General features: G+C 38.5%; 1 protein-coding gene across 1 annotated transcript; it reads right to left on the minus strand.

Annotated features, from left to right (window-relative positions):
- Positions 1-4641: 4641 nt before the first annotated feature.
- Positions 4642-25854, minus strand: LOC139155483 (medium-chain specific acyl-CoA dehydrogenase, mitochondrial). The gene is made up of 12 exons (XM_070730630.1): positions 25757-25854; positions 16634-16730; positions 15418-15515; positions 14859-14928; positions 12784-12884; positions 12303-12383; positions 11394-11524; positions 10431-10539; positions 8841-8981; positions 8666-8761; positions 6647-6895; positions 4642-5009 (listed from the first exon to the last, which is right to left on the minus strand). The coding sequence occupies exons 1-12, from the start codon at positions 25778-25780 to the stop codon at positions 4938-4940; spliced, it is 1269 nt and encodes a 422-aa protein (XP_070586731.1). The 5' UTR covers positions 25781-25854; the 3' UTR covers positions 4642-4937.
- Between the last annotated feature and the right edge of the window lie 1050 nt (positions 25855-26904).

Below are 26904 nucleotides of genomic sequence, written 5' to 3' on the forward strand. Positions count from 1 at the left end.
TCAATTTCGTTTAATAATCATCTTATTTGGTTCCTGTGTTTATAGCAAGTGGATATTCGTGATGATGGTGGCAGGGGTCGTGCCTTCTTTACACGTAGTTCTCGACCTAACGACCGTGATCAAGCCCAACATTTCCGTTTGTGAAATTGATTTCATTTGTTAAGTGAAGTTTGCCCCATTTTACGACTTTTCTTGTCACAGTTAAATGAATCATTTCAATTATTAAGTTAGTAACGGTTGTCAGGTGGGTCTGATTTCCCTGTTGACTGCTTTGTCAAAAGGTGGCAAAAAGATTTATTTATTAATTAATTATTAGAGTTGAAAGGGACCTTGCAGGTCATCTAGTCCAATAATTTTCAACCTTTTTTGAACTGCGGCACATTTTTTACATTTACAAAATCCTTGGGCACACCACCACCAAAATGACACTCTAACGCAGTACATATTATACATATAGTCTGCCGGGGCCTCTTATAAAAAGGTCAAATATGTATACACACTATCAGGATAGACATAACCGGCCGAGGGTTCATCTAGTGGTGGCAACATTTACCTCCAGTCCTGACCAGGATTAGAAATCGGGACCATGGGGAGGAGTAGCGGCTTCAACTACTCACCACGGCCATACAATGACAAGTGCGTAGCAGCCCGAGTGGGGACCTTCCTGGGTGTGGATGAGAGGTGACCTGCTATTGGTTCATCGCTAGTGGTCGGGATGAATCCTAGAAGGTGATTGGTCAGTGAGCATTCCCTGTGCCTCCACTCTTCCTGTTGCTGATAGCTGGAGAGATTTGAGGGATAGCTGGAGATTATGTTCTGATGGAGGCGCCTGGCGGCGGGCCGGATAAATGGCCTCCACAGGCCATATCCAGCACATGGGCCGTAGTTTGGGGATCTATGATTCAGGTTCTTCATTATCAAAAGTGAAATCTTCCGGTATACAGAATTGTATCACAGTTGGAAGAAAGATTTCTGAGGATCTCTGAAGAACAGCTGCTGACACTCCAACTGACAAAACTATTTTTGAAGAATTTGGACCCCACCACTCCACTACTAGGCAGACTGAATGCACAGGGAGGACATTCAAAATCATTATTATCCTCTCCACCATAGCTTCATCATATTGTGTTCCTTACTTTGGCTCCACATCAAAGTCTAAGTGTTACTGCCCTCAGAACAATAGCAGCTATTACAGCTGTTGAAATACTGATGATGGCTTCATTGATAGGGCAGATAAACAGCCAATAGAAAGATGGAAAGTGAACAATCTGCACTTAGCCTGGGCACTTTTCAGATCTGGGCGGCAATTTATTTTTATTTATTTATTTATCAGATTTGTAGGCCGCCCCTCTCCGCAGACTCGGGGCGGCTCACAGCAACAATGATACAATGTAACAAATCTAATATTTAATTAATTAATAACCCCAATTTAGAAACCAATCATACACACTAGCGTACCATACATAAATTTTATAAGCCTAGGGGGGAGGGAATAAATGTTGTGTTCTGCTTTCTGATCAAAAGAATGAGAAATTCCACAAAGTTCATATTCCCCAGATTGAACCCCCAAAAGGGGAGGAAAAGCTATACAAAACAGGTGTCTTCAGCAGCAATAGTTACATATAAAATAGTTACTCCCCCCCCCATGGCCTAGTGCAATAGACAGAAAGTTATACTGTACAAAAAATGTTCAATCAAGATTTTCTGGGATTTTCCAAAGAAAACAATGGCAATCTTCTTCCAAATAACCTTAATCCAGCATTAATTGCTGTGCTAATATCTTTAATACGCAAGATGCAGCCTGTTCCAGACTACAGTACAGGCAAAGAGGCTGTATAAGAAAATACTTTCAGTGCTTGTATAGCTCTCCAAACATAATTTATGCCTATCAATATTAGTCTTCATGTTATAAATCTAATGTTATTTTAAAAGATTAACATTGGTACGATGGAGGTTTCTTTCACTTCTCTCAAAAATAAATGAGGACCGTTAAAATGGATCTAGGGGTTGTGAAGGTGGGAAAAGACCTGAGTCTGTGGAGAAGGGCGGCATAGAAATCCGACCAAATGAATGACTGAATGAATGAATAAATGAATGAGAGAAAAAAGAACATTAGCAAATAATGTTTTATTGGGGAAGTACAATCAAGCTCACAGCCCAAATATTTTTTTTAACTTTTTCATTTGGTTTTGCTATTTAAATAAACATCTCTTCACAGGGAAACATGTTAACATACTTCAGAACATATAAGGATTAACAAATCTATGTCTCAGTTTCAATACCAAAATAACTATACAACCATTATAGTAAAAAGATCATATTTAGGCATATAGAATTTTGGCTTACTAGTAATTTGAAACAACAGCTCATAATACTGTAAATATAAAATTATTAGGAGAAAAATAGCATTGCTTTTTTTTAAAATTAATTTTTTATGTCGCCCTTCTCCTTAGACTCAGGGCGGCTTACAACATGTTAGTAATAGCACTTTTTAACAGAGCCAGCATATTGCCCCCACAATCCAGGTCCTCATTTTACCCACCTCGGAAGGATGGAAGGCTGAGTTAACCTTGAGCCGGTGATGAGATTTGAACCACTGACCTACAGATCTACAGTCAACTTCAGTGGCCTGCAGTACAGCACTCTACCTGCTGCGCCATCCTGCCTCTGTTTGTGCTACCCCGGCTCGGTGGTTTATACATAATCATGCTGCCACCCTGGCATGGCTATGTTTATACAGTGGTACCTCTACTTAAGAACTTAATTCATTCTGTGACTAGGTTCTTAAGTCGAAAAGTTTGTAAGTAGAAGCAATTTTTCCCATAGGAATCAATATACTGTAAAAGCAAATAATGCGTGCAAACCCATTAGGAAAGAAATAAAAACTCAGAATTTGTGTGGGAGGAGGAGGAGGAAGAAGAGGAGGACAGTTGCTGCCGAAGGAAGAAGGTGAGGTGAGGGGGAAAAAAAAATCCAAAGTTTGACACATTATTATTATTATTATTATTATTATTATTATTATTATTATTATTTATTAGATTTGTATGCCGCCCCTCTCCCCAGACTCGGGGCGGCACATAGTCCTTGCAATAGCAATTGCAAAAGTTGTGTTCTCAAATTATGTGAGTGTGTGTGTGTGAAGGATGCTGCATGAGTCAGGGATAGTATATGGGAGGGGCCATGAGGGTTGTTGAGGATGCACAGTGTCATGCAGATCAGGGGGTATAGATAAGGGTTCGAGGGTGAGTAGCTAATGCAAATTGAGTGCAGAAAGGCCTGAAGACTGTGATAAGATACACTTTGCTCAGCAACTTGCAATCCCCATTGGTCTGGGCAAGCTAGCAGAAAAGATTGCAAATGGCAATCATGATTGTGCGATGAATGTCAAACTAGCTTTAAGAGTGAATTGGTTGTCAAGCACCCAGATTGCAATCTCATATGACTAGCAGGGTGTTAGGATGACCAGAACTCCAAGAACTGGTTGTAACTACCATTTGTTAACTGGCACTATAACTTGGAATTGTTGATTGAATGGTCCTAGATCAGTGATGGCAAACCTTTTTTCCCTCTGGTGCCGGAAGAACATGGGCATTTGTGCACAGTGCCCACACCCATAATTCAATGCCTGGGGAGAGCAAAAACAACTTTCCCCACTCCCCAGAGGCCCTCTAGAGGCCAGAAACAGTCTGTTTACCAACTTCTGGTGGGCCCAGTAGGTTCATGATTAGCCCTCCCCAAGCTCCAAAGGCTTCCCTGGAGCCAGGGGAGGGTAAAAACGCCCTCCCCCATCCCCTGGAGGATCTCTGGAAGCAAAAAACACCCTTCCAGAGCCTCTGTGCGAGCCAAATATCAGCTGGTTGGCACACACATGAATGTTGCAGCTGAGCTAGGGCAAAGGCTTGCGTGCCAGCAGATTAGGCACCCGTGCCATAGGTTCACCATCACTGTCCTAGATCAAAGAATATCAGTCAAGGAATACCATAACATTTAAGGCACCATTATCTCTCTTCTGAACAACATCCTCAAAAAATTTATCCTAGAAAACTGAAGTAGACTCCAAACAGTGGATTTAAGGCATGGGAAAAGAAATTGGTATAAATAGTTGTGGGGTCGGGGTTTTTTTCCCCATCTTTCAGCAAAGAACTTTCATTAAATTTCATTCTGCTTTGTAAAACAAAAGTAATTCTTCTGATGGAGTTAGAGACCAGTTGTTGCAGGATGCTAAGATGTCTGATTGCTTTCTCAGTGTTTATCACTTTTATATAGTTTTCCAGGTAGCAAAAGGTAGAAAAGTGTAACAGCATTTTATTGGTGAATTCTCCTCGCCAGTCCTTAAGAACATCCTGTTGATACAACTTATATGAGATCATGTACGAGCCAGGGATAGTTTCCTACATCATCCTTGCAATGTGAACTGGGGGAGATCATGTAGGTATCCCAGGCCTGCTTGAGGTAAGCAGTTTGCTGCACACAACCTCTACATGACCTCTATCTCTGCACTCTTCTATATTCTTTATTAATTCAACTGCAGGCAATAAATTTATCTACAAAAATATTTTAATCTAGCCAATATGTAATCTGCAGTAATGCTGCAATACAGATCTAACAACATCTAATTTATACATGGCTCCCAGACTTCAATTTGGTATGAAATTCTTTATCTAATTTATGTCCGTGATCTGTTCAATTACAAAAATCCAAGGCACTTTAAATACACTATAGAGATTTCAAAGAACAAAAATAACCATGTCATGATAAAGCTGAACACAAATGTGAAATCTTTTGAATAATTCTAGAAATTAGTTTACTGGCTTTTTCATGTATTAGGTTTTGACAATACCACCGTTGATGCCATTTTTGCCCAATATTAAAAGTTAACAGCTCCAGGAAAAAAGCCCAACAGTTTAAAATCAAGCTAATGTACATCAGGGACATTCTCAAGCTTTAAATCTGCCAATATGTTCACGACCTATAATTAATCTCTGAATTTGAGCTGTTCCTTCATAAATCTGAAAAGAGAAAATATATGTGTTTTAAGTCAATTTAAAATAGGATTACGATAGACAAAATGTTCATGAAAACAGTATAACTTAAATTATGATGGGTAATACCCTGCTTTCCCCCAAAATAAGAAATCCCCTGATAATAAGCCCAATCAGACTTTTGATTACATGGTAATAAGACCAAGTGTTTATTTCAGGGTTGAAAAAAAATATAAGACAGGGTCTTATTTTTGAGGAAACACATTATGTAAAAATTATTATAAATGCATAATTGTGTGAATAAAGCACAAGAGAATAAAAATCTAAACTTAATTGATAGTACAGCTACTTTTGATTAAACCTGAAGCTAGGGCTACTAGGATGCTTGTCTTTTTTCTACTAAATAATAGGCTACCATGGCACATCACACTTAAAATCCTTACTCTGTATAAAACTATTTAAGTTTAATTCGTTTTTGTGTAATGTGAAAATATATAACAAGCAGGTATTATAAAATCTGCACCTGTATATTTAAAACTGCATTGCTACATTTTATAGAAACACTTCAGCAAAGCAACGCACAGGAAGAGAAATAGTCACCAAGAAGTGGTATATTTAAGTCAGAAACAACAATGTTGTATGTCTCAACTTGGAAATACATACAGGTAATCCTTAGCAAGTGACCTTTTAATGACTGAAATTATGAAGGCACTTAAAAAGTAACTTTACAATTGGTCCTTAAATTTGCATCTGACATGGTATCCCTGCGGTCACTACTTCAGTGCTTTGCAACTGGTACAATCATTGCAGTGTTTCATAGTTATGTCATTGCTATTTGAACTGGACTTCCAACAAGGAGTGTTAGTGGAGAAGTAGGCAGTAAAACCACAAGTCGTAGTCATGTGGTTCTTGCTTAAGAACAGTGGTTTACTTTACGACTGAAGGTGAATTGCCAACGTAAAACCAACAGTCATAAGATATTTTGCTTAGCAACCATATTGCTTAATGAGGGAGTTGACAGTCTCAATTGTGGTCATTAAGTGAAGACTAGCTATACTACTGAATGAGATAAGATTACTTTCCAGCAACTCTTACGGGAGTTGAAGTGAGTACAACCAAAAGTTAAACTCTTTACACTTTTCTCCATATTAAAAACTGCCTTTTCTTTATTCCATGGAGGCGTAGTGGGTAGAATGCAGTACTGCAGGCTATGTCTGCTGACTGCGGACTGTCATCAGTTTGGCAATTCGAGTTCCAAGGTTGACTCAGCCTTCCTTCCTGGCTAGTAAAACGAGGAATCAGATTGTTGGGGCAATATATTCACTCTGTAAACCACTTACAGAGAGCCTAAAGCCCTGTGAAGTGGCATGTAAGTCTAAGTGCAATTTCTATTAAATGCTATGATAAAAATCTGTTGTATTGCTAAATCTGCAATTAGGTAATAGAAACAAGAAAAACATTTTGACTAATTAAAAAGAGCATGTTAAAAATTACATTAAAAATAATATTACATCCTTTCTGAGGGCAATAGAAGAGCTGCTGTCAGTCCTGTTGATCCAGAATGCCTACATGCGTATCAGCCAAAAAAACTCACAGTTCCTTTAGCATTATACAAATGTAAATTTAGCTTAAATATTCTAACACTATTGACTAGGATTGCTTACCTGATATATTTTTGCATCTCTCATTAGTTTTTCTACTGGATATTCACTGTTGAATCCATTTCCTCCAAAAATTTGGACAGCATCAGCAGCTACTTGATTTGCAATATCTCCAGCATATGCCTTTGCTATGGAGGCATAATAGGTATTTCTACGACCAACATCTACCTCCCATGCTGCCCTCTGGTAGGCCAGGCGAGACAGCTCCACTTTCAGTGCCATTTCAGCCAACATGAAGGACACTGCTTGGTGCTGGAATTGTTTGAGGGAGAGGTAAACGTTAGTGTTGAAAACTTAACTTCCAAATATGCAATGGTAGTATGTATTTAAACAGAACACACAATTCAGTCTTATTTATTCATTATATGTCACTCTATGACTCTGGACAGTAGCGTGTTCTGGATTAACAAGAAACTCTTTGCTTATAGAAGAGAATATCTGTAGCTTAGTGCTCTCTGAGCTTGGTTGTTTTGTTGCTGATATTTCATTCACAACTAGGGTAAGCCAATACTGATGTTACTTACAACAATACTGTAGTTACCTAGTGCCTAGAACTTCAGAATTGCAGAAAAAAACTATATTACTGCCAACCTGCCTTCCATTGAGGACCTGTATACTGCACAAGTCAAAAAGAGGGCTGTGATAATATTTACTGACCCCTCACATTCTGGACATAAATTGTTTCAACTCCTATCCTCAAAACAACACTTTACAGCCCTGCACACCAAGACAACTAGACACAAGATGTTTTTTCCTGAATACCTTCACGCTACTAAATAAATAATTCCCTGATCACTCTCAAACTATTCACCAAGGCTGCATTATTATCACTATTAGTCTTCTCATTGTTCCTATCACCCATCTCCTCTCACTTATGACTATGAGACTATAACTTGTTGCTTGAATCCTTACGATTTATTAATATTGATTGTTTCCTGATTGCTTATTTGTACCCCATGACAATCATTAAATGTTTGTCATTATTCTTGACAAATGCATCTTTGCTTTTATGTACACTGAAAGCATATGCACTAATGACAAATTCCTCATGTGTCCAGTTACACTTAGACAATATTGAATTCTATTCTAATCTATTCTATTTTGTTCTGTTCTATAATATAATCTGCAGGAAAACAACCAAGTTCAATGGCACCAGTGATTCCACAAGTAAGTCCTTAAATAGCTTATTGTTCAATATGTATAAAACATATGTTATTAAATACAAATACAAGGTACTCTGTAAAGGAGTAAATGGTATGCTTCCTTCTGGGAGGTGGCATTGCAGTGCTTGTCACCCTTAACCATTGGGCCAAGGTTTCCGGAGACAAACAATTTACCTATCACTATTTCAGATGGAACATACAATATAACATATGGCAGTATCAGCAGTAGGGATACAATGCAATGGCCTAGTAACTTAAATAACAAGTTAAGCCATTTTTAAATTTCTTTAACCACACAAGATTCTCTTCATCTACAGTAAGTGGAGTCAGGTAAAACAAACTGTATATTTTGTGATTGCAATTGAATATTTTGTTGTTGTTATCATTTTCTTAATATTCTATTATTGTGACATTATTGAGACATTAATGTGACTTGCATTATTGAAAATTTCCAAGTACAAGGCTGTATAAGTACTCTGTGAAAAAAATATTTCAAACATACCTCCTACAAACTACAAAAATTCAAATATGTGCTTCCATTAGCAGAAACAGGTTCCTCTGAATGGTTTGATACTTCCTTGTTAACTCTTTACACCAGTGTTTCTCAACTTTGGCAATTTTAAGCTGTGTAAGCTTCAGTTCCCAGAGTTCCCAATACTGGCTAGGGAATTCTGGAGTTGAAACCCACATGACTTAAAGTTGTCAAAGTTGAGAAACACTGTTCTATCTATGCTCAAAATCCACGATGATAAAAGGTGAGGAATAGGGCAAGAAAAAAGGAAGTCTAATTGAGCTGAAATTTATTAATGGAATATTTGATTTTACAACATATTACATCTGTGGCTGGAATTCCACATACCTCTGCAATGGCCTTCCCAAAGGTTTTTCTTTCCATAGCATATTTTGTAGCTTCATCCAAAGCTCTCTGTGCTAATCCAACAGCACCAGCTGCTACCTGTAGATCAGTACTAAATATTACAAAGCAGAAGTTCTACAGTTAAAATTCTTCTTTCAAATGTACTTTAAATACTTACTGGAGGCCTTGTTTTATCAAAAGCTCCCATGGCAATTTTAAAGCCAGCTCCTTCACCAATAAGTACATTTTCTTTGGGTACTCTTACATCTTCAAAAACAATCCCTCTTGTATCTGAACAGCGTTGGCCCATGTTAATCTCCTGAAAAGGAATTTTATACAATAAATAATTACCATTAAAAGTCTATTTTTAATTCAACAAAACTGAAGTAGGTTCATCAAGAAAGCGAAGATTAAAGCCAGTTCCTTCCACTGCGTATTTGTTCTTACAAATATATTAAAATTAAATTCAATAAAGTTTTTTTAGAAATCAAATTTGGGCCCATATTTAGCGGCAATGTCACAAAGCTGAACAATTTTGGAAAATTATTTATAACATAATGGAACAAATTCTAAAAGCTTGATTTCCTTTCCAACTACTATTTTTTACATTTTATTAAACCCTATATTCTTACAAAGAATATCCTATTAGCTTTATACAAAATAACTTCTGTAAGAATACTTTATACATTTTATTATATATATATATATGGTATGGGTAGCTGATGAGGCCAAAATGAGGCCGAAATAGATCTATCCTAGTCTCCCTTAATTTTCAAATTCAGCAAAAAAAAAAAGGTGACATATATATATATATATATATATATATATATATATATATATATATATATATGTAGATTGTTCTGAGTTCGGGTTTTGCCCTGTGTAATATTTTGCATGTCTATGCGACGTTTCGGTGAAATCACATCCACCATCATCAGGCTGAAGTTTCCAAGCCTCGTGCTGTTGTAAAATATATATATATATAATATATATATATATATATTAGTACTATGTACAAGACAGTTGGGTTTGCAATATATAAACAAGCTAACAATGAATACTTGTGTGTACTGTATTTAAGTACTATAGCTTTAAGAGGTAGTGCTGCAAATTGTCATAAGGAGCCAGAAAGCACGATTCTCTCTCGGCTCTCTCTGTTCTTTCTGCTAATTCACTGTGATTGATGTAGTAAGCTCTGTGTGTTTAATGATAGTCTGATGTATTTGTAAGCTGTAATGTATGTCTGATATGTAAGGCAAAGACAGGCTCTTATTTTATTAAGAGATAGTGATTGATTTGAATGTGTATGACCAGACTGTTTAACTTGACTGTGCTATTTCTAAATGTAAACACTATTTTATAAACTTTAATGTATCTCACTATTCTGTTATTTTTGTATGACTGAATGATTACTCATATCTCCTGGATATCTTCTGGAATCCCAGAGTTTCCTCTGTGAACTCCTTAACAATTTCATAGCCAATGATTCTCCTCCTCCTCCTCCTCCTCCTCCTCCTCCTCCTCCTCCTCCTCCTCCTCCTCCTCCTCCTCCTGTTTATTAGACTTGTATACCGCCCTTCTCCGTAGACTCGGGGCAGCTCACAGAATACAGTTCAAAAAACAATATGTATACAAATCTAATTAGTTAAAACTATAAGCTAAGATCCCATTACATTAAAAAGCAATCAATTAACTCAGTTAATTAACTACTAACTATGAGGAGATAGTACCAAATCTTCAAATTAGCATTAAGATGTTCCACTTCTACCTTTCTTCCAATCTGTATTCCAGGGCTGTCAGCTTCCACAATAAATCCAGTAAAAGCTTTACTTGCAGGAGCTTTTGGATCAGGATTGGAACGTGCCAATAAAAAATACCTAGTTGGAACATAATAAAACCACAATATTAGCTTTACAAATTTGCTCACAGACCATCAAAAACTATTAACTCTCTTGTAGCTTTCTTATAGCATATAAAATATTGATCACACCCTTCTCATGAAGAGATAGAACAGTCTTCTAGCATAATTCTTTATTTTTATTCAGACATATGCCCCAATAAATTAATATGATCTTATGATCAAAATATGATTTTGATTCTAAGTTTCAATTTACACACAAAACTAGCTATGCCAGTATTATACACTGATTCTGGATGAAAGAATGACTTCGCCTCTACAAATTTGTCTTCCTTTTAGCCAGTGAAGGGCTACCAAATTTTTTACTACCACACTGTGGGCGTGGCTTATGCAGGACACCCTGCATTTTCTTTCAACATCTTTCATGCAAATTGGGTGCTCTGGGGTGGAGCTCCATTTTTGCTACCCTACTGTGCCCCCACTCCCCCGGTCCGGGCAGACCTGCTTTTAGCCCACACTCCTATACTGAATTCTTTTTTTCTTCTTTTAACCTAAATAAATTAATGACATGATTAAAATGAGGGAAACATTACTATTGGCCAAATGAATGGGATAAAAATTGGTATGTAATAATAGCACACCATTCAGGTTCAAACGTTCTGTTGCTTGGTTATAGAATGATACAACTGTCATACAAGAATGAAAATACTGTTTAAAAATTGTTTTTGCACATTTAAATGTTTATCTCCAAATTATGACTACTGCTGAAAATATAAAGATATAATAACATTTTCTATACATTTCCTTAAAGAAATTTTAGGGATATACTGTATAACTGAGCCTTATATAAGTAACTTAAATAAATTGCTATACCAATTAGCTTTGCCACCATTGGTGATCCACATTTTTTGTCCATTAAGAATATATTCATCTCCTTTCCTTTCAGCTCTTGTCTTTATTCCTGCTACATCAGAGCCTGCACCAGGTTCTGTTACACAATATGCCTTAAAGAAGAAAATGCAAAACATCAAATTGCAAACTATACAGTACTACACGTACTAAAATGTGAAGAAATGAACATTAAATCCAGTCACTCTACATGAATATGTTACAAAATTATCAGTAATTTGGTTAACTTTCATTATAATTTTATTGATACAGAAATCAATAAATTAAAATTATGAAAATTTTAAATTGTGGAGAACTACTGGGAATATGAAGAAATAATAATGAATCATCATTGTTTTATTGCTAAATATCTATATTGCTTTATTCACCACAAAGATTGATAACAATTCATATTTAAATCTTGAGAATATGCAGAACAATATACATACTAACATACACACATACATACATGCGCATATATATATATATATATATATATATATATATATATATATATATGCATGTATATATGTTAGTATGTATATGTATATATATAAATTCCTGAACCAAGACTATTGTCTATTTATTTTATCTCTGGCCCACCGAATTTTAGATATTACTGAGCCTAAATGAACAACTGCTGTTTTTATTTTGTGTAAACACAACCAATGTACATTTAGTTTTGTATTGTAGTGAATTCTGTAGTTATTACAGAAAGTTATTATTATGCTCACAAATATTTTTATTACTATTAAGTTCAATGTATTACTCCGAATAATAACATAACATACTATGTAACTATGACATAGTATGACATAACATAACATACTTTTGTAGATTTCTTTCATGACGGAAATCAAAATACCATTTTATCAATATTGCAAAAACACTTACACACATTAGGGGCTCTTCAGTCATTCTTCCTAAATATTTTTTCTGCTGTTGCTCATTTCCCGCAATTATGACTGGCATTTGCTATTAAAAAAAAGTTTATTAGAAACATAGAAACATAGAAGTCTGACGGCAGAAAAAGACCTCATGGTCCATCTAGTCTGCCCTTATACTATTTTCTGTATTTTATCTTAGGATGGATATATGTTTATCCCAGGCATGTTTAAATTCAGTTACTGTGGATTTATCTAGCACGTCTGCTGGAAGTTTGTTCCAAGGATCTACTACTCTTTCAGTAAAATAATATTTTCTCATGTTGCTTTTGATCTTTCCCCCAACTAACTTCAGATTGTGTCCCCTTGTTCTTGTGTTTACTTTCCTATTAAAAACACTTCCCTCCCTGTTGTTTAACATAGGAAGACAGAGCCTAATGCCAATGTTAAAATAATGTAAATAATAAGTAAAATTAAAACAAAACCCTTACCCCTAGAGAATTTGCCTCAATAGCTGTCTGAACTCCTGTACATCCATAAGCCAATTCTTCAGTAATAAGGCAGGCATCAAAAGTGCAAAGGCCAAGACCACCTACAAAAATTGTTTCAGATAAGCAATAATATTCCACACAAATACTTGTTATGTCACAAAAATAATTATAAAATAATAATTAATTATTTTATGCTCTATTGCACTCTCTCCTGATTTAGTGATGCAAACCATTCCAGCAACTTAAGCAAAATGGCTGCTAAATGAACAAGTGACATAGGGGGAGAGACAGGGAAAAAAACCCTGCAAAATTCCTGGTTGTTGCTGGTCATTCAGATAAAGTTACACTGTGTCTAAGCCACCACCATGCCCCATACACTTTTTTTTGCCCCCCTGCAGAATGGAGCAATTGCTTAACCAAGCTATCTTTTCTTGAGATGCTTTTCCTTGTAGCCCAGAATTTCCCTAAAACTCTTACTGTTGCCTGAAACTCACTAGACATTAATCAGTTTCACGCTGAAACCTTTTGTTGTCAGGTCATGAAATTTGATCATAAATGTGTACATTGAGCAGAAAATTATTTTTATTACTGTTTATGTATTTGTAAACTGTAATTGTACATATAGTTTACGAGTCCAGTTTACGAATCCAGTTTACAAATACATCAACCAACAGATATGCTAAATTAGATATACAGTGATCCGTCGATTTTCGCGATCTCGATCTTCGCGAAACACTATATCGCGATTTTTCCCATCGATGACGTCACTCCCTTCCTTTCTCATCTTTCTTTCTCTCTCTCTTTCTCTATCTTGCTTCTTCCTCTCTCACACTCTCTTCCTCCTTCTCTCATCTCTTTCTTTCCTTCTCTCTCTTTCTCTATCTCTCCCCCTCTTGCTGGCGGGCGGCGGGCGGGCAAGCGGGGGCATCAGCGAGGAGCCGGGGTTTCCCCTTTGCGTGGGCGGCGGGGAAGACCCAGGGAAGGTTCCTTCGGCCGCCCAGCAGCTGATCTGCTCGGTAGCGCAGAAGCAGCGAGGAGCCGAATTGGGGTTTCCCCTTTGCGTGGGCAGCGGGGAAACCCCGACCTTCGGCTGCTCGCTGCTGCTGCACTACCGAGCAGATCAGCTGCTGGGCGGCCGAAGGAACCTTCCCTGGGTCTTCCCCGCCGCTCACGCAAACTCCACCATCTACGCATGCGCGGCCATAGAAAAAAGGGTGCGCATGCGCAGATGGTGTTTTTACTTCCACAACCCTACATCGCGAAAAATTGATTATCGCGAGGGATCTTGGAATGGAACCCTCGCGATAATAGAGGGATCACTGTAGTCTGAATACTGCCCTTCATACACAAAATAGTGGATTTAATTCTATGGGTATCTCTGTGGCGGCCCGGCCCTCTGGAACCAACTCCCCCCAGATATTAGATTTGCTCCCACTCTCCTTGCCTTTTGTAAGTTACTTAAAACCCACCTCTGCCGCCAGGCATGGGGGAATTAAGATTCCCTTTCCCCCTAGGCCTTTACTATTTTATGCATGGTATGTCTGTATGTATGTTTGGTTTTTTATATTAAGGAGTTTTTAATCGTTTTCAGTATTGGATTATTATTGTATGCTGTTTTATGATAGTTGTTAGCCGCCCCAAATCTTCGGAGAGGGGGCGGCATATAAATCCAATAAATAAACAAATAAACAAATAAACAAATAAATAAATAAATAAAAGATTATTATACATGTTAAGAGGTAAAAACAAGAAAATCAATAATAAATAAATAAATATACTATATTTTAGTTGCAAATCTTTCCAACTTAAATACAGTATCAAAGAATATCATAATACTAGTGTAAATAATTGTATTTATAATTAATAATTGTAGGAGAGAAACAGAACTCATTCAATGAAGCCAATTCACATGTTTTACATGTTCTCTTAACTTGCTATATAACCCCTCTTCAAGACACTTTCTTATCTCATATATTTAAAGTTATATTGGATTGTAATATCTTTAATGCTGTTATTGCTTATCCATATATTTCACTGTTTATTTGGTTTTATAGCTTATAAAGTACTTTACTTACCACAACTTTCTGGTATGTGTGTATTCATCAAGCCAAGCTCCCATGCCCTTTTAATGAGAGGAACAGGATACTACAAAGGAAAGAGATATGAAAAATATTATACAGATCTCCTCTGCTTAGAGCAGTGATGGCAAACCTTTTAGACACCTAGTGCTCAAACTGTGCATGTGCATGCCCAAACTGAAAGGTGTGCGCACACATACATGGACATGTGCAAATGTGTACATGCATGTTCACAGACATGCATGTGCACATGTGTAGACATGCATGAATGTGCAGCATAAACCCAAAGATCAGGATGTGGGGCATCCCAACATCAGCAGCATGGCAAGAGGTAAGATATTTTTCTTTCGTGAACTTTATTTTCATTGTTTGCCGGGAAACAGAAGTTCACAGAAGAAATGCCATGGAGATCTGACCTGTGGCCTGGTGCACATGCCAGCAGAGAGGGCTCTACATGCCACCTCTGGCACACGTGCCATAGGTTTGCCATCACGGGCTTAAGAGTCTTATTCACTTAAATTTTAAACATGGTATTCCCCTACTATTAATTGTATACCTCGCCAGTTACGTCGTAGTGAGAAGCAACAGGTATGATTTCTTCTCTAGCAAATTTACGAGCTGTAGCTTGAAATTCCTTCTGTTCATCAGTAAATTCTAGAAAACATAAGATTTCAAGTTCCCAGATATGCATAAAAAATAGTAGGGCATAACATATTTATTTGAATTTTAAAAAAAGTCTATATTTATTATTTTAGAAATAACCCACGGTAACAAACATATATAATTTCTTCTCCTACTTTCCTCAAAAGGTGAATGGTAAGCTGAGAGAACGTGATTGGCCAAGATCACCCAGACTTTCATGCCTAAGCTAGGACTACTGGTAGAATTGGGAAAATGTGCTGATTAATCTATATGAAATACTTGCTTCATTATTATCCTTAATTATATGTATCCCATATCCCATATACTACTACTACTACTACTACTACTACTACTACTACTTTATTTATGTGTGTGTGTGTGTTTGTTTGTTTATTAGATTTGTATGCCGCCCCTCTCTATAGACTCGGGGCGGCTAACAACAATAATAAAATAGCATATGAACAAATCTAATATTTAAAATAATTAAAAAAACCTTATTAAAAACCAAACATACACACAAACATACCATGCACAAATTGTATAGGCCTAGGGGGAAAGGAATATATGCTTACTATTTTTCTTTACTCACAAATTTCAGTCCAAAACTTTCTCCTAACACAAGTCATCTTGTGTCATGGTAATATGTATGTGCCAATGTTAAACCATAAAGGAACATGTGTTAGGAGTCTCCCCTACATACCGGTAGTACATGTTCAGAAACCAGGTATAGTTTTGAAGGATTTCAAGTAATTCAGGAAATGTATTATCTTTAATCACAAATGGTTCCACTCAATTTAGAACCTTCAAATGCTTCTTAACAAGCTGCAGTAGATAGTGCACATTAGGCAATGCAGGTGAATAAAATCTCCAAAAAGGAATACATTTCAGTCTTATGTCTCCACAGTTTATCCTATCTAAATATTCTATCCTTTTCTTCCTAGGCTGATGTATGTTTCATAAGAACAAAATGGATGTATCAGAACATGCATGCAAATGCTCATATAGTATGATATATAGCAAATATGCTCACAAAATACATAGCAAACAATGACAAAATGAATCAATTTATAATACTAGAAGCTGTCGATTCAGTGCCTTTATGTGAAACATTATCGTGTATTTTTACATACCAAAACTATAACCAGTGGCAGATTTGCTCTTTGGTGATGTTGCAGTAGCATGACTGGATTGCGCTCTCAAGCCACAAGCCACAATGCTTCGCCCAACCTGAAATTTAATGCAGAAAAAGAAACAACTGTCACAGAAGTTTGGAAGAGAATGTTCCAAACTTTATTACCAATGCATAAATATTGCAAGGACATAGAGTACAACACATTTACCAGTAATGAAATACTTTTTTAAAAAAAATAAATACAAATACAATACAATTTATATCCCAGAGATGGTTAAAATTTTCCATATGTCAATAACCTTATAAATAATATGAATGCAATCTAAATTAAAAAAAAAGAATATCAGAAGAATATTTGTTTTCTGTTATAAAGAGTACAAAACGTTACTGTTTCCTGTTAGATTACTATCTTTAAAAAAATGAAGCATTCTTTAAAATACAGTGGTTTCTTTATCTACAATATACACTGTAACACCCACTATGTCAGTCAGACAGGCAGAAGACTAGCAGGAAGAATCAACTGGCAAATAAAAGACATGATGCAAATGGATAGAAATAGATCAACTAAATAAAAAAAAAAAAAGATTGATTGATTGATTTGATTTGTATGCCGCCCCTCTCCATGGACTCAGGGCGGCTCACAACATTTCAACAATAAACAGTGTACAAAATATAATAGGATCCAATTAATTAATTAGTTGATCTAAAACATTATAAAAGTTAAATATCAAAAATCATTCACTCAAATACAAACCAAGTGACTAGAGGTTAGATCTAATGACTCCAAGCCTGGCAGCATAAATAAATCTTCAAGTTCTTACGAAAGGCACAAAGGGTCAGGGCAGTATGAATCTTCAGGAGGAACTGGTTTCAGAGGGCTGGGCCCCCCACAGAGAAGGCTCTTCCCCTAGGTCCTTCCAAACAACATTGTCTAGCTGACGGGACCTGGAGAAGGCCAACTCTGTGGGACCTAACGGGACGCTAGGATTCACTCGGGAGAAGGTGGTCCCGTAGATAATCTGGTCCAATGCCATGTAGGGCTTTATGCCAGAGGATTCTTGGAAACTTGACATATAAACAAATCAGCTGTCCATATAGGGGTAGGTTCCTCCCGGTTTGGACCAGATTGCCCAAACCGTTACAACCCACTGGTGATGTAAGACTGGCATTACAGATCTGGTTCTGTTGGTAGCAGTCCGTGCACGTCACCATCTTTTTTTCTGAATTTTCGGTGAATTTTGCTATGTTTGGAAGGCTTCTGCTCATTCTCTGCTTGGGAATAAAGCTCCCCTGCCTGCCGCCAGGTTAATACTGAGCTTTATTTCTTTGGACGAAGCACAGCTGATCAGCTCCTCAGCTATGTTTTGGGCTGAATCCACCTTCTGAGCATGCACGGAAGTTAAATTGCATGAGGGGACATGAGCAGAAAATATTTTGATGCAAACTGGTGGCAAACATAAGTGGAACCCACCCTGCGTCCACCCAGGTAACTCTCAACTTACAACCATTTGTGGACTGTTCGAAGTTATGACAAAGCTGAAAAAAGTAACTTATGACTAGTCTTTGAACGGTACCCCACATGATCATGATTTTTATGCTTGGCAACTAGAATGTACGTATAATGGCTGCAGCATCCTGAGGACACGCGATCACCACTTGCAACCTTTGCAGCTGGCTTCCAAGGAGGAAAAATCAATGTGGGAAGCCAGATGTACTTAAATGCACGATTCGCTTAATAACTGACTCAATTAATGATCGCATTGCTTAGTGACAGAAGTACTGGTTCCAATTGTGGTTGTAAGTTGAGGAATTTCTTTAGGAATTTCTGTAGACACATAAAGTACTGAACATTCACATACCATTCTAAATAATAAAATAAATAAAATATTTTAACATTTGAATGAAATAAATAAAATATTGATTTAATATAAATAAATATATGAATGAATGAATAAATAAATGAATTAAGGGAAGGAAGGAAGAAAGAAAGAAAGAAAAAGAAAGAAAGAAACATAAGAAGGAAACAAAAAACAAACACATCTTTTCCAGCAATCAACATCCAGATAAGCAAGCATTTATACCAAACAAACAAGCAGAAGACAATTCTCTAAGGCCGTGTTTCCCAACCTTGGCAACTTGAAGATATTTGGACTTCAACTTCCAGAATTCCCCAGCCAGCATTCGCTGGTTGGGGAATTTTCGGAGTTGAAGTCCAAATACTGTATCTTCAAGTTGCCAAGGTTGGGAAACACTGCTCTAAGGAGCCACCAAAGACAATACTACACCCCCGTCAATACCTGCAAGACAAGGTACTATAGATGAGTGATTTTCAACCTTTTTTGAGCCACGGCACATTTTTTACATTTACAAAATCCTGGGGCACACCACCAACCAAAATGACACTCTAACACAGTACATATTATACATACAGTATAATGTCAGCAGGATGCAGGGGCCTTGGTTCTGTCTGTTTTGATGGTGTATATAGAGATTTGAGCTCTTTAAGAAGATGACCAGGAGGCCATATACAATACAGACAACATTGTGATGCATTGAGGTGCATTGCATATCACCCTCTGTGGGGCCCTCTTATAAAAAGAAAAAGGTCAAATATCTATATACACCATCAGGATAGACCTTCCTGGGTGTGGATGAGAGGCCGCCTGCTATTGGTTCATCGCTAGTGGTCGGGATGAAATTCCTTGTGTGTCCAATCACACTTGGCCAATAAAGAATTCTATTCTATTCTATTCTATTCTATTCTATTCTATGCTATGCTATTCTACTCTACTCTACTCTACTCTATTCTAGCCAGCCCTCCAATCCATCGTACAAAAGCAGCATTGTCCTCCACTCCCTTCGCCTTTTGCCCAGTGGCCAGCCTGGCGCTCTTCTTTTTCCTCCCCATTGCACCCCAGGCAAACTAGTGCTGGTCTTCCTCCTCTACCTCTGGCATACACCAGGTCTGGCTAAGAGGGCGGCTGGTCTCCGAGGAGGAAGTATGCATGTATGTATGTATGTATGTATGTATTTGTATGCCACCCCTCTCCGTAAACTCGGGGCAGCTAACAACAACAATAAAACAGCGTATGACAAATCTAATATTTAAAATAGCTAAAAACCCTTATTAAAATCCAAACATACACACAAACATACCATGCATAAAGTGTATAGGCCTGGGAGGAAGGAATATCTCAATTCCCCCATGCCTGACGACAGAGGTGAGTTTTAAGGAGCTTACGAAAGGCAAGGAGGGTGAGGGCAATTCCGATCTCTGGGGGGAGTTGGTTCCAAAGGCTCTTCCCCTGGGTCCCGCCAGATGACATTGTTTAGTTAACGGGACCTGGAGAAGGCCAACTCTGTGGGACCTAACCGGTCGCTGGGATTCGTGCGGCAGAAGGCGGTCCAGAGATAGCCTCTCCTTCCATCTGCGCTCCCCTCGGTTGTCCCCACCCTACCCCAGCTCCACAGCTGCCCAATATGACACGCCTGACACTCACGCAGGGATGAAAGAATCGCAAGTAGGAACAGCGCAGAGAAGCAGGCTGTGGGCGCTGTGCCCTGCCACGAACTGCCACTGCCCGAAGCTGCCACTAAAGCCACCACTGCTGCCTGCCTGCTCCTCCCAGTGCTCCTGCGCAGCAATGGAGGCTCCATCCCAGCGGCTGTGGATCTCTGGCTGCCCGCCAAAGCTCCTCTGGCCGAGCCAGGTGCTGGTGGCATCACCCGCTGGGGGCATTTAAAGGCACTGCAGCCTGGCTCAGCCTCGCAGCCGCCACCGGCTCATCACCGCGCCTTGCCGCGGGCTGCTACTGCTTGAAGCCGCTACTAAAGCCACCGCTGTTGCCAACACTGCTGCCATTTTCCTGCTTCCATCTCCTTTTCCTGCCATTGTTCCACCCCCGTCCATGGTTGGAGAGGGGTGGGAAAGCTGAGGGGGTCCGCCGCTCGCCTATTGAGCTGCACCCTTGTCAATCACGCACACCTCCTGAATCCCATGTCCTCTTTTCCCCAAGGCTCGGCCTTTCGCTTCCCCTTTCTGAAAAGCGGTTGGACATGCCAGCTGTCACTCCCACTTGACGGGAGTTGTTAAGAAAGCATGGCCTCACCCTCGTTGGGGGGCCAATTCTCTAATCTCTAATCAATTCTCTAATTTTCCCACGGCACACCTGACCACGTGCCACGGCACACCGATTGAAAAACACTGGTAAAGATAAAAAAGGAACAAACCGCACACCCACTAGCACAAATGTTACCTCATATTGCAGTCAGTAATGAAATATCTGCAAGCAAACACCCAAGCTCACAGAATGCCAAGGGCTCCAAATGCTGTTCTTTGTTATTTGTTTTTGATGGCTCATAGCAGTTGTAATCATTTTGTTTGTAACTGTAACTGTGTCAATGTTTTAGTAATTATTGTTTCATAGTATGTGTATTCTATCTACCCCACATAATAATTTGAAGTCAATAGATAGGACTTAACACAAAAACAACATTTTTGTTGGGAGGAAGACAATCTTAAACAAGTTGCAGATACACAATAGTTAGTGCAAATATGGAAGGAATTTTTAAGAAATCAAACAGAAAAATTGTTCAAAGAGAATCCTTAAAAGAGAGAAATCTATGTAAAAGGTTCCGTGAAAATTCAGTTATGATAAATCATCATAAGAAACTGCAATAATACTATTTTAAGGTTATAAGAGTTAATTTTATAAGCTTAAAGCTCTTGACAGTAACCCTTGGGGGCTATGGGTGGCATAGAAATTAAATAACTAAAAATATAAATTATTTTATTAAGAATCAAATGGAAAGAAAAAAATGCAAATAAAATCTAAGATACAGGAGCCATGGTGGTGCAATGGTTAGAATGCAGTATTGCAGGGTGATTCTCCCTGCTACCAGGAGTTGAATTCAAATGTCCAAATATACTTCACCAGAAGAGCCCTTCACTCCTCCACTCAAAACAGAATACCCTAGGAAAATAGATCTACAATCCTGGGTCTATAAAGCTTAGAACTACGACGCCTCAAATATGTTGTAAGCATGCCCATAAGATCATATGCTACAACATCCTCCCTGTCAACCACTACTTCAGCTCCAACCACAACAACACATGAGCACACAACAGATTCAAACTTAATCTTATCCGCTCCAAACTTGACTGCAAAGAATACGACTTTAGTAATCAAGTTGTCAAAGCATGGAACTCTTTACCAGATTCTATAGTGTCATCCCCTAACCCCCAAAATTTTACTTTTAGACTATCTACAGTTGACCTCTGCAGATTCCTAAGAGGTCAGTAAGGGGCGTGGATAAGTGCACCAGCGTGCCTTCGGTCCCCTGTCCTAATGTCTCTCTTATGTTTCTACTAGCTTCATGTATATGAACTCTATTATTCCCAATGATTATTTCTTCCATATTATTCCTAATGTCTTATCTTCTATTCTTCTATTAATGCATTTTACTATGATTATATCCTTTGAAATATACATCATGTATTAGACAAAATAAATAAATAATTAAAAAATAAAAAATTCTTCTATTCTTCCAAGGTCAATAAAATAAGGATCCAGAATATTGGGGGCAATATGCTGACTCTGTAAACCGCTTAAAGTAGTGGTTCTCAACCTGGGGGTCAGGACTCCTTTAGGGGTCAAACAACATTTCACAGGGGTTGCCCAAGACAAATTTCCCATGGTATCAGGAACTAAAGCTTCTATTCTGACACCTTGGAAGATATTTTTACAATCCAACCAATCAGGCTATATAAGTAAAGCAAAAGCAATAATCCAATGAGCAAAAAATTAAGTACAGTAAATCATAGCTTGCAAAGTGATACCATAATTTAAGATGAACATTATAGTTTGGGGAAAATAATTATATTACATATTACATATTAAATATGAAATAATAATTTTAGGCCCAAAATCTGAAATGTTAATAAGAATGAAGGAATTCAACAGAAAGTCATGTGCATTATTTCAGACCAGAAACCTTTTTATATCAGCAACCAAAGGCTCACTTTTGCATTTTTGGAAGCTTAGAAGTAACCAATTTCTCCCCTAAGACTACAAAACATTTCCCCAAATTGGCCTTGATTCAATTAATTTTCTCTAAATAGACAGCTAAGTGGAAATGTGCAAGACTACATGAACTTCAATTCACATCTTGTCTTTTGAATCCAGCCTTGGTGTATAAACTGTAAATTAAATGGCAAGTGAAGGACAAAGGCAAACTACTCAAGTTAATTTACAATTACCTCAGTAAAATGAGTTCACATAAACAGAATCTGAAGAAGAGCAAAAATAGGTCTTAAAAAGACAGCTGCAAGTAAGTCCCTGTAACATCTAAAGCAGTGTTTCCCAACCTTGGCAACTTGACGATATTTGGACTTCAACTCCCAGATCTAAAGTATAATATTAACTAGAATGCAAAATCTTTTGTTAATTACTTGTTACTGGTTACAAAAATCATTTATATTTGTAATTTGATACTTTATAGCAGAACTTTGATATCTTGTTTTGCAAGATTTGGAATGATTTCTTGTGATACATTATTTCCAAAAAACCAGATTTCTCACAAGTGTCACTTTATTCCATTGCTATACAATAGTTTTTGTTTGGACCATTCTATTGAGGCTTATTCCCTATTCCAATTTCCCTAAAGTTAAATAACTTATTTTTCAAATTCATAGTAATTGCTTTGTTTCTTAAATCTTTGCACGCTTGAACAGAGGTAAAGAAAGACAAAAAAATTACCTGAACCCTGGTACAAATTACCCGATCCTGATCTAATTTCCTGGGACCTCCTATGAGAAAATTAAGTCATGCAACAGGAATGCTGACAGTAATGTACAGTACAGTGATCCCTCGATTTTCACGGGGGTTGCGTTCCCAGACTGCCCGCGAAAGTCAAATTTCCGCGAAGTAGAAATGCAGAAGTAAAAACACCATTTTTGGCTATGGACAGCCAAAAACTACCCCCGTGCACCCTTTTCCAAGGCTGCGCAAGGAGCTGGGCTTGAAGTTGGGGGCGGGGAGCGACGAAAGTGCGGAGGCCGGCAAAGATTGCTTTGAATGTCAGCCGCTCCCGCCCCCCCAGCGCCTCCGGCCCCCTTGCCGCTACCCCCCGCCCGCCCAATCCGCCCCTCTCACCAGCTTTCTTGGGGCATAGGTCCTCCTGCAGCAGGGCTGGCGGCTATGGTTTCTCGTCCTTCTCATTCGGCCGCTAGCCGCTCTGAGCGCTTTGGAAGTGCCCACCCCGCCCCTCTCGCAGTCCCTTAGCTGAGAGCACTTTCGTCTCAGCTGTCAGTGAGGGGGCTGCAGGAGAGGTGGGGCAGGCGTTCTCACAAAGAGAGAGCAACAGACAAAGCGAGATAGAAAGGAGAGAGGGAGAGAGAGAGTGATAAAGAGAGAGAGAGAGAGAGCAAGAGGGGGGGAGAGTGGAAGGTAAAGAGAGAGAAAAAAATGATAGAAAAAAGGGGAGAAAAAAAGAGAAATGAGAAAATGATTGAAGCAGAGAATGACAAGAAAGAGAGAGAGAAGTGACTCTTGATGATGACGTATGACATCATCAGGTGGGAAAAAACATGGTATAGAAAAAAAACCGCGGAGTATTTTTTAATTAATATTTTTTGAAAAACCGTGGTATAGCCGTTTTGCAAAGTTTGAACCCGCGAAAATCGAGGGATCACTGTACAGTACTGTACTTCCACAACCTTTATATATTAATTGTTCTGTTCTTAACATTTTTGCCAACATTTAACACATATATCATCATGCCAAACGGTTGGTGATTATTCATATTATATTAGTATCAGTACTGACTTCCATAAACCCTAAGAACTTTCAAATGATATACAAGTATTACAAATAATTTCTAGAGAAATATTTTTATATAAGTTTGCAATTATTTTGAACAATGGCCTCCCTTGTTATAATATATATTTGTCATTTATATTTTCAAACACAAAGGCTCCCAGTCTAATCTGTATTAAATGATAAAATAATGCAGCATTACTGTTACGCACAAGAAAAATGTTACCATAGATGCCGTTTGAACAAAACTTAAAAATGAACTTTTTCAATAAAATCCTAAAAACACGTTGAATTTTATTAGGGATCACGTAATTATTTTTTTGATGTAGAAATATATTTGTAAATAAAGCAAGACACCTTTATAATTCTGAGACTAAGTTTCTGACATGGATTAATTTCATACATACTGGAAAGTAACAGAAGCCCAGCTGACCATGTCAAACAATACTATCTTTTGCTTTGCCAACAAACTTGGCCTGCCTGCTTCGAAAAGTCCAACTTATATGTTTAAGTTGAAAAGAAAATTGAAAGGTTTGAGAGAAAAAAAACAAACAAAAACACTTTACCCAATCCCTCAAAACTTTAACCTTAGATTGTTTACAGTTGACCTCTCCCGTTTCTAAGAGGTTAGTAAGGGACACGCATAAGCACACCATTGTGCCTATAGTCCCCTGTCCTAGTGTCCTTTTTTATCATTACTTTTTACTTATGTTATGTTTATACAAACTACTATCTTATACACGTTTGAGAAATAAGTAAGTAAGTAAGTAAGTACGTAAATGGGAGTGATTTTGCTGGCTGGAGAATTCTGAGAGTTGAAGTCCACAAGTCTTAAAGTTGCCAAGTTTGAAGACCTCTGCCTACCCGGGTAGATAGAACGGGGCGACAGATAGGCGACCTTTGACATACTTTGATAAGATATTTCCTAATTTAACTACTACTACTACTAGTAGTAGTAGCAATGGTAGTAATAGTAGTAGTATTGTTAGTACTATTGCTACTACTACTACTACTAATGATAATAACAACAACAACAACAACAACAATAATAATACTACATCCCCCGTCCCCGCCGCAATTGACTACCAATGATTGCGGGCTGCAGCCGAAATTGGGTGACCCTCCTCTTCGTTTCCTCTGCCAGGGACAATCCAAGCCTGTTCCACCCCAGCCCTAACCCAAATCCTGCAAACGGAGACTCCCTTCAATGTGTCAGAAAGATCGACCTCCCCCCCACCGCTCCCCGAGGGCTTCCGCGTCCCCAAAGATCCCCATGTCCCCTCTCGGACCAGCTTTCTTCTCACCCGACAGACTCTTAGGGCAGCCATGACAAAGCCTTTTCTTTTTTCTCTTCCCCACCGAAACTGCCAGGCCGCGACTGAACTTCGCACCGACTTAACAGCGACTCTAGAACCGCCTCCTGCGAGAGGGGGAGTGGTTGGCCCCTCCGGAGGCCCCGGGCGGATCAGGCGGAGATCAAAAGCGGCAAGAAGAAAAGGAGGTGGAGGAGGAAGGCTGTTTGGCGGGGCGGCTGCTGTTGAAGGGCTTGCCTCGGTGGGGAGCTGCGAAGAAGTCGGTCTCGTTTTTAACGCCGCGGCCCGCGGGATGTGCGGATCCAAGCGTGAAGGGGTTAGTTTGTGGTTCGGTCCAGAGCAAATGAGCATGAGGAAGCGTGTCTAGAGACCCGGCTTGGTCTTGGTTTTTAGTTTCACGGGAACATCTGGATGCATTCGAAAGGCGATCGGAAGGAAGGAAGGAAGGAATCGAACAGGGATCGGAAAGAGGGAAGGGAGGGAGAAAGGAAGGAACGAACGAGCATTCAATATCGATAGGAAGGAAGGAAGGAATCAAACAGGGATCGGAAAGAGGGAAGGGAGGAAGAAAGGAACGAACGAACGAACGAACATTCAATATCGATAGGAAGGAAGGAAGGAATCAATCGAACAATCGAACAGGGATCGGAAGGAGGGAAGGGAGGAAGAAAGGAACGAACGAACATTCGAATATCGATTGAAAGGAAGGAAGGAAGGATTCGATACATTAAGAGTGTGAGGTTCTTGCATTTGGACTCCCATCACTGCAATTTTGCTGAAGTTGTAGTCCAAAGGCTTCCCTTTTTTTGCTACCGGGCTAAGGTACCGTAAAATGTAATTTGGGTTGGGATTTATTGTGGGAACCTAGTGAATAAATTGTGTCTTCAGCTGCAAAGAATGAACCTAGTTAAGATGGTTTTTACTTGATAAACCATAGCTTAATGGGATGTTGAATCTTGTAGTACCTAGAAGGGGAACATAGGCACTTACTATTTTACTTATTTGTTTTATTTAAATAGCTGCCCCTGTCACTTGCACATGATTCTTTCACAGTGTGCATGATTAAAAAGCAGTGTAATTTATCATTAAACAGTAAACTGTAATTAAGAAAGACAGAGAATAGTGCAAACTTATACTAG

Source organism: Erythrolamprus reginae, unplaced genomic scaffold, assembly GCF_031021105.1.
Source record: "Erythrolamprus reginae isolate rEryReg1 unplaced genomic scaffold, rEryReg1.hap1 H_22, whole genome shotgun sequence".
NCBI classification, from domain to species: domain Eukaryota; kingdom Metazoa; phylum Chordata; class Lepidosauria; order Squamata; family Dipsadidae; genus Erythrolamprus; species Erythrolamprus reginae.

Bases quoted from the DNA above. Each gene is read 5' to 3' on its own strand.
- LOC139155483 (XM_070730630.1), bottom strand. From the start codon at position 25,780: ATGGCTGCCCTAAGAGTCTGTCGG. The intron at 15,516-16,633 runs GTATGTAAAAAT...TATGTTTTCTAG, and splicing joins TGCCACTGGTTATAGTTTTG to AATTTACTGATGAACAGAAG. The intron at 8,982-10,430 runs GTAGAAGTGGAA...ATTCCTTTTCAG, and splicing joins GAATACAGATTGGAAGAAAG to GAGATTAACATGGGCCAACG.